Source organism: Dama dama, chromosome 27 (genome assembly GCF_033118175.1).
Source record: "Dama dama isolate Ldn47 chromosome 27, ASM3311817v1, whole genome shotgun sequence".
NCBI lineage: Eukaryota > Metazoa > Chordata > Mammalia > Artiodactyla > Cervidae > Dama > Dama dama.
Genome location: NC_083707.1, coordinates 33,891,802 through 33,900,901, shown reverse-complemented (window position 1 = coordinate 33,900,901; position 9,100 = coordinate 33,891,802). Strand labels below are relative to the sequence as shown.

The window sequence follows — 9,100 nt, the reverse complement described above, 5'->3', positions numbered from 1 at the left end:
TAGAAAGTCTTGCTCAGGAGGCTGGCCACTGGCTGGCCACTGGACTCTTGGCAGGCAAATAGTTCTTTACACAGATATGAAACTTTTCCTAAGCTATAATGGCTCACTGTGCCCACACTGATTGCACAAACAATGGGGCTCATGCTAAATGCCTGGTTTCTTCCTGGCAGCCTGGAATTCTGGTAAAAGCTAGGCAGAGGGTGCCTATGTGACCAGCTCTCAGTTAAAATTCTGAGTGAGTCTCTCATGAGCTTGCTTATCAGCAGATGACACTTTGCAATGTTGCCACAAGTCTTTCCTAAAGGAGAGGACTCTTGGAAGCTTTAATCTGGTTTCCTTTATATCTCCATTTCATTTCCCTTTCTCCTTTCCAGTTTTGCTAGATATCAATTTCACTGTAATCTTAGCCATGAATATGACCATACTATGATCCCCGTGAGTCTTCCTAGCAAATCGCCAAAGATCACTGGGAATGATCTGAGGGTTCCCTGATGCACCTTAGTATAATGCCTGACTCTTGTTTCTTTTCCTCACCCTCTCTGTTCAATTAATCACCTAATTATCATTAGCTCTACCTCTAAATATTAAAAACAAAAAATGTCCCATATTCTCCACCTTCACTGCCTAGATGATACAACCATGACTCAATCTGGGCATCAATCTCCCTGCTTTCCCCGACTAAAAAAGTAAAACCCAAAGCTCTAAGGGGACAGCAGTAAGCTGATGCTATGAAGGAAGTTATTTCTTGTTAAAAAAAAAAAAAAGTGAACTGAGTAAATTTGAAGACCTAATTGGCCTTATTCAAAGATTCATGGGAATTCCCTGGCCGTCCAGTGGTTAGGACTCTGTCTTTCCACTGCAAGGGGCATGGGTGCGATCCCTGGCCGGGGAACAAAGATCCCTGAATTACCATGGTGCGGCCAAAATAATAATAATAAAGGATTCATGAATTGGGCAACATTCCACCTAGCAAGTGAAAGAAACTTTAGGAGCTGTACAGAATGGAAGGTTTTCATAGATAGAAAGGGGGTGGGACAAGGAAGTCATAAAAAAGGTAAAAGGTTACCGTATTTCAGGCAAAGTCACCTTTCTTTGGAAGAAGGGTGGGGAATCTATCAATCTATCATGCAGCTGACCTCACAGGAGCTGATGTGGTCATTCCAGATTAACCAGTTAAAGTTCACACTCCTGAGAGTAGCTGAAATTGAAATTAAATCTTAAAGCAAACCAGGTTTGCTTTCTGGGGGCAAGTGACTCCGTTTGGGGCATGTTGTTGCTGTTTCAAAGCACTCTAAAAGCCTGTCTCCTGGGCTTCCCAGGTGGTCTAGTGGTTAGGGATCTGCTAGTCAATCCAGGGACACAGGTTCCTTAGGGAAATTAAATAGTCTTGTTTAGGCTTCAGAGACAATGCAGAGCAGGCCTCTGACCTCGCTTCTAACCTGCCTGGAGACTGCCCTGACTGTGAGTGACTGCCTGCTCTGACTGCAAGACTAGCAGCACCATAGATAAGATTGGGGAGGAATCTTGAGATTGTTGAGTCCCTGGAGCGGGGCTGGCTAACCAAGCCCCAGGCTTAACAACATTCTAAGTTTTATACATTAACATGAAATCAGACCTGGAATTTGCTCACAGATTGATGATGGGATCAGTTTGCGTCCCCAGGACGCAAACGGGGAACCCTGAACTATAATCTTTGAAGTCTCACCCCGGGAGCAGAAGTGATGTCTGGGACCTTTTCCCAATTGGGTCTCCGGATGGGCTGTGACATAGGACTTCCCAACACTGTTTGAGTCTGGATGTTGGTCAAAATCCAATTTGGTGATGTTTCCTCTGCTGTTTCTATTTCTCTTCTCTTTTAATGTTAGTATATTGAAAGTAAGCTGGATAATTCTCTAATAAATATTCATTTCACTTCAGTTATGGGGAAGGAAATGGCAACCCACTCCAGTATCCTTGCCTGGAAAATCTCGTGGACAGAGGAGCCTGGTGGGCTGCAGTCCATAGGGTCGCAAAGAGTCGGGCACGACTGAGTGACTAACACTTACTGTTTACTCACTTATTCAGTTCAGTTCAGTCGCTCAGTCATGTCTGACTCTTTGCCGCCACATGGACTGCAGCACACCAGGCTTCCCTGTCCATCACCCACTCCCGGAGCTTGCTCAAACTCATGTCCATCGAGTTGGTGATGCCATCCAACCATCTCATTCTCTGTTACCCCTTCTCCTCCTACCCTCAACCTTTCCCAGCATCAGGGTCTTTTTCAGTGAGTCAGCTCTTCCCATTAGGTGGTCAAAGTATTGGAGCTTCAGCTTCAGCATCAGTCCTTCCGATGAATATTCAGGGTTGATTTCCTTTAGGGTGGACTGGTTGAACCTCCTTGCTGTCCAAGGGACTCTCAAGAGTCTTCAATTGGTAGTATTCATTTGTATACAATGAATGGCTTATTTTCTTAGCAAATCCTTTGAACATGAGACGAGGGTGAAAATTTTTGGCAAAAAATTAATTTGGGGAAAGTGACAACTTTCGGCAAAACACAGTTCAGTCCCAGGTCCCGGAAGACCCCACGTGCTTCGGGACAACTAAGCCCGAGCACCACGAGTACTGACCGCGTGCACCTGGAGCCTGTGCTCCAAAACAAGAGACGCCCGCGTGCTGCAGATAGAGTAGTCCCCCTCGCTGCGATTGGAGAAAGACCATGCAGCAACAAACACCCAGGGCAGTCAAAAATAAAATAAATAAATAAATCTTAAAAAAACCCGCCTGTTTCCTCAGGTGCAAGATGAGGATGATAATAGTGCCTGTTCCATAGGGTTGGTGCCAGGGGTGAATAAGAAAAGACGTATAAGCTTCATGAGATTGGGCTTCCCTCACAGCTCAGTTGATAAAGAATCTGCATGCAGTGCAGGAGACCCCGGTTCGATTCCTGGGTCGGGAAGATCCCCTGGAGAAGGGATAAGATATCCACTCCAGTGTTCTTGGGCTGCCCTGGGGGCTCAGCTGGCAAAGAATCTGCCTGCAATGTGGAAGACCTGGGTTCGATCCCTGGGTTGGGAAGACCCCCTGGAGAAGGGAAAGGCTACCCACTCCAGTAGAGTTGGACATGACTGAGCGACTTTCACTTTTCACGAAATTATCTACCTAAAGTGCTGAGGACATTACAATCCTTTAACAAACGTTAGCGATGTTTCTGTTGTTAGTACTGATAGTCTGTGGACTCCACCTGGTCACTACTTCTGAGGCTCAGCCAGTTCCAGCACCAAAACCACTTTATTATGAAATTCGGGCCTCAGCTTCTCACCCCTACAATCTGCAGTGCAAGCTCACCCCAAGATACAGACATTTCCATCAGATTCTAAGTAGCCTGGCATTTGGGGGTGCTCTTTTCTTCTGAGTAGGTACCCCAGTATGGGGTAACGATGAGACTTAGCTTTAGTGTGGTTGTGAAACAGGAAGGAAGTGGGCAGGGCACAACATTTAAAAGAATGACAGTCATTGAGGATATGACAAAAACTGGTTAGAAGCAATTAGGTTCAAGATAGCAGAAGATTCAACTTTCAGTAGACCTTGAACCTCAGTATATGTTCACTGTAATACATGAGCATGCTAAATGACACACCCACAGACACCATGATGGTTCTCTAGGTCAACCATAAAAGGCCAAAAAGTGACCAGTGGCCCACTTCCTAGAAATCCCCACTCCTTCCCCCCAAAATTGAAATAATCCTCCCACTCATTAGCCTATGAAACTACCCAATCCGTAAAAACTAACCACCCCTTATTTCAGGGCCTCTTGCCTTCTGAGGTGGCCTATACTCTGTCTGTTGAGTGTGTTTCTCTCAGGACTGATCTTGTTTTTTGAGGTGGACTGCATTCTGTCTATGGAATGTATTCTTGTTGTTCAGTCGCTCAGTCATGTCTGACTCTTTGGGACTCCATGGACTGTAGCACGCCAGGCTTCCCTGTCCTTTACTATCTCCTGGAGTTTGCTCAAACTCATGTCCATTGAGTCTTGTCCTCTGTCGTCCCCTTCTCCTCCTGACTTCAATCTTTCCCAGCATTAAGGTCTTTTCCAATGAGTCAGCTCTTCGCATCAGATGGCCAAAGTATGGAATGTGTATCTCTCTAAATATATCCACTTCTTACCTATCACTTTGCCTCTTGCTGTGTTCCTTCTAAACTGAAACATAAAGAACCTGGGCTTCATTAAGTCCTGAGACCAGGTGTGCAATCTTAATTAAATGACAGTGGGTTTTGGCTGGGTTTGAGTCCCATCTTCGTTGTGAGGTTTCAGTTGCAGAGAGTGGATGGAGCAGGGGAGGACCCCAGAATGGCCATGGCATGTTCCAGATTCCTGATGTTGCCACTGAAAATACTTGTTTCCTTAAATATTAAGTTGGGCAAAAAGCATCAGCTACTGAAGAAGAAAAAGCCACTGCAAAAGACTGAAAAGGCAAAAGCATCATTGAAATACAAATAGACAAGATGTTCACACACACACACACACACACACACACACACACACACACACACACACACACACAAAGATCAATATGTGAGGTGATGGATGTGTTAATTACCTAGCTGGGGGACTCCTTTCACAGTGTCTATAAATAGCTAATTATCATGATATACAATTTAGAGTTTCATTTTCAGTACCTTTCATGTCTACCCCAGGAATTTTTGTTTGAATAAAAATTCTGTTGGGATCACTACAAAGGTTTGCCACAGTAGAAATAATGAAATCATAAGTCCATGCAAAACTTAAAAATCTTATTCAGGATTCCAAATATCCATATTTGGATATCCATATTTATTCCAAATATCCATATTTGGATATCCATATTTATCCAAATATCCATATTTATCCACAGAGCTGAATTATTCACTCCAAAATTCCACGCTATTAAAAATCACAGACCGGTTTCCCTGGTGGTCCAGTGGTTCGGAGTTCACCTGTCAGGGCAGGGAACACTGGTTTGATCCCTCATCTGGGAAGATCCCACATGCTGGGGAGCAACTAAGCCCATGAGCCTGTGCTCTGGAGCCCGGGAGCCCCAACTACTGAGCCATCATGCCTAAAGCCTGTGCTCGGCAACAAGAGAAGCCACTGCAATGAGAAGCCCAAGCACCACAACTACAGAGTAGCCCCTCTCACCACAACTAGAGAAAGCCTGAGCACAGTAACAGAGGCTCAGCACAGCCAAAAATAAATAGAAATAAAATTTAAAAAATCATACAGAAAGAACTTTTGATAAAAACAAACAAGAAAAAGCAGCAAAGGCAAATTGGGTAGGATGTTAACTTTATTTTGAATTATAACATGGAATTTATCATCAAACAAATGGATGTAATGAAGAATTTTAGGGGTTCAACTAAGCAAATGATGTGCATAGGAATCACTGCTCCTAAATCTGAAAATGCAGAGCTCACTGAATTGTGAATTAGACTAACATAAAATAAGAATCATCTACTTGTGTGCAAAACAAATGCAATCAAATGCAATTTAAGGAACTGAATTTTTGTTCAGTCTTTGGCAAGGGATTAATACAGTCAGCTTCCCTGCTCTGGACAATATCATCTCATCTCATTCAGACCAAATGTGATCCTTTGTAAGCTAGAGATCCCTTGCCTACAGTTAAGAAAGTGAAAGTGAAAGTGAAAGTCGCTCAGTCGTGTCCGAGTCTATGCGATCCCATGGACTATACAGTCCATGGAATTCTCCAGGCCAGAATACAGGAGTGGGTAGCCTTTCCCTTCTCCAGGGGATCTTCCCAACCCAGGGATCGAACCCAGGTCCCCCGCATTGCAGGTAGATTCTTTACCAGCTGAGCCATAAGGGAAGCCCACAGTTAAGAAAGCCTCTGTTAAATACTGTTAAAGTTATTGAATTCATTTTTTATGCCCCTAGTATTGATCAAGAACATTATCCATTTAAAAGGATCTAACAAATAGGCCAAGGACCATGTGCTCTAGTGGAAAACACTGTCTGTGATTTCATCCCATTTTGTCTTTGGGGACTTTGCTATCAGTACCCATTATACTATTTTGATTTATATCAGTGATGAGCAATTTTTAAATTTTTTTTTGGCTGGGGAAAACATAAAACATTTCAGCCCACATTATTTTCCTTTTCAAAATGAACATTAGCTTTATGAAATTCCCATGAAAAAAGATGTAATTATACAACTTTGCTGAATAAAAGAAAGTCAATGAAGAAACTGGCACTGCTTTTAATTATTAAGATCTTTATATCTGGATGTTTTAGTAATACAGACAGAGCTTTCTAATTTTTTTGTCCTGAAATTAGATTGCAGGCTCATCGCTTCGCTGGTTAGGTTACAGGCATCTCTGGGGGCTCCGTGGGTTGCTCATTACTGGCTTTGCTGTGATATGGATTAAAATAAGCTGATTTTTTGATGACTGTTTTATTGATCATAACAAACTTTAAGAGAATCTCTTCTAATGTCAAAGTTATTAATTCATTACTGACTTAAAGATAATGCTTTTAGTACTGCTGCAAACTGGTTAAATATATAAATATATATGTATATACATTAGGTTTAGAACATTTCCCTCCATTTTAATATCTTTTCACATGGAACATTGGCTGGAAACCATAGCAGACATGAACAAGAAAACTAAAGATGTGTTTAAATAACTGAAATGCCATCCGTGTTTATTACGGTAGGTTACAGAAAGAAGATTTAATTTTTGTGTGTGCAATTAGGCACCGACTGAGGCGTTTAGACAGTCGCCTAAATCTTTAAAAAAGTGCATTGAATATAAATTCTGACCCCCCTCAAAGGGGGGTTTAAAAAAACTGATTTAAAAAAGTGCATTGAATATAAATTCTGACCCCCCTCAAAGGAATAAAACCTAGGTTTCTTTCCTGGAATCAATCAGGTCAAGAACATGCACAGATGAACACTTATTAAATACTAGTAACAGTCTTTTATTACTTATACTCCTTCAATAGTAACAGTAACACAGTGTACTTACATCACATTATATCCAAGGACTCCAAAGTCATTCTATCAAGCAAGGTGGTCTTGGAAACTCAAGATTCCACAGCATGCCAAGTCTACTTAGTTATGGCACAGAAAGTAAATTCCCAGCAACAGACCCAGAGTGACAGCTCAAAGAGACAAGCCTACATTTCTTGTGGCTTGTGATTTTCTGAATTTCCAAATTTGCCACTTGTATCCTACCATACCAACAACACTGACTCTAGGTAAAAATGACCTTTACACATGAGGAATAAGATGAGGACTAAATGAACAATTTGTCTTTTTTTATAGTTCCATAGTCCATCTTTGAAAAGCACATGGTGGAAGGTCAGAAGTGGCTTTTTAATAATATAACTTCACCCATTATTGATTCATAATAACCATGGCCAGGAGCCTTGGGTGGATGAGAACATTTTATACTGGAATGACATACACATTCATGTAAAATATGATAGAACCATATTTTTGAGCTCACATATATTTAACACAAAAGCAAAAGAGCATCAATTAATTGAAGGTCAGACTTTCAGCCTTTTTAAAGGAACAAAGCTTCCTGTTTCTGTTTCTAAGAGGGTTTAACTCTGTCTTAAGAGTTTAACTGAAAGACCCAAGTTGATGTTGTTTCAACGAGTTTCTGTGGAATCCCTGAATGAACATCCCAGGCCCCGTGGAGTGGGGCTGGAGGCCAGAGCTAGAAGCCCACTACATTGGAAGGGTCCCTGAGCGGCTCTGCTCTCCACTCGGGACACACAGCACACAGCTCTTCTTGGTCAGGGACCCAGGGTGGGCGTTCTGGGCATTTTCTTTCTTACAGGAATTTCCAACACTATTTGAAAAGCAATTTCTTTTTGGATGGTATGATTAAGGTTTCTATCTTTCAGTCAAATATGGGACTGAGTTAGCTCTTCCTGCGTCCTTCTTTACTTCGGAGGAGACGCAGTATATGTTCATTTTTGGTTAGTTCTGCTGGAAGTTCATTGGCCTGAAAGAAAATAAAAGAGGCATGAGGGAATTCTCAACCACAGTTGGTGTGGTTTTAGGGACTCTTTAAGAGGGGCCCCTCACCCAGACCTGCTCCTCCACTGATGAAAAACCCCACTGGACTTATTCTTTTGTATCAAGGTTTTAAAGTTTTTTTTTTTTTTTTTAATATACTTAAATGTACATATCACCAGTTACTTTCTTACCTCATTGTTAGTACTTTTTCTTTCTTTTTAAAACAATTTTTGGAGTAGAGTTGATTTACATTGTGTTAGTTTCAGGTGTAGAGTGATTCAGACATGTGTGGGTATATATACAGATATGTGTGTGTGTATATATATGTGTTCTTTTTCATATTCTTTTCCATTATGGTTTATTATAAGATACTAAATATAGTTCCCTGTGCTATACAGTAGGATCTGACTGTTTATCTATTTTATATTTAGCAGTTTGTATCTGCTAATCAATCCCAAACTTCTCATTTATTCCTCCCCCACTTCCCTCTTTGGTAACCGGAAGTTTCTTTTCTATATCTGTGAGTCTGTTTCTGTTTTTTAATAAGTTCTTGCATATCATATTTTATTTTATTTTTTTAAGATTCATGTATTATTTTTGGCTGCACTGCGTCTTCATTGCTGCGTGGGGGCTCTCTCTCCTTGCAGCAAGCGCAGGCTACTCTCTAGTTGTGGTGGGGGGGCTTCTAACTGCAGTGGCTTCTCTTGTCGCAGAGCATGGGCGCTAGGCACGTGGGCTTCAGTAGTTGCGGCAGGAGATTCGTTGTTGGATGAGAAGGCAGAGTCAGGAAATAGCCAGAATGTAAGACACACGGGAAAGAGCAGCTTCAGTATCCCCCATGCCCTGCCTGATCCAGCCTCACTCTACATCCTCTCTTTTCACAGTGCTGCTGAGACGAATTCTTTAAGCATTTATTCTGTGAGCGAGTCTCTAGTCCAAGAAATAGACATGACAGGGCAATGGTTCTCAAACTTTTCAGTCTCAGGACTTTTGTACACTCTTTTGAAAATTATTGAGGACCCTAAAGAGCTTTTGTTTTTAACTTATTAAAAGTGAAAACTGGAAAAAATTAAGTATATTTATTAATTCATTGAAAA

General features: G+C 41.7%; 1 protein-coding gene across 1 annotated transcript in view; it reads right to left on the bottom strand.

The window, feature by feature from the left end:
- Positions 1-6,936: 6,936 nt before the first annotated feature.
- The window catches only part of ANKRD29 (ankyrin repeat domain 29), a 50,489-nt gene continuing 48,325 nt past the window's right edge, over positions 6,937-9,100 (bottom strand). The window contains exon 10 of the mRNA XM_061130822.1: positions 6,937-7,989. Coding sequence (XP_060986805.1) covers positions 7,906-7,989 — 84 coding nt within the window. The 3' untranslated portion in view covers positions 6,937-7,905. The remainder of the gene's footprint in view (positions 7,990-9,100) is intronic.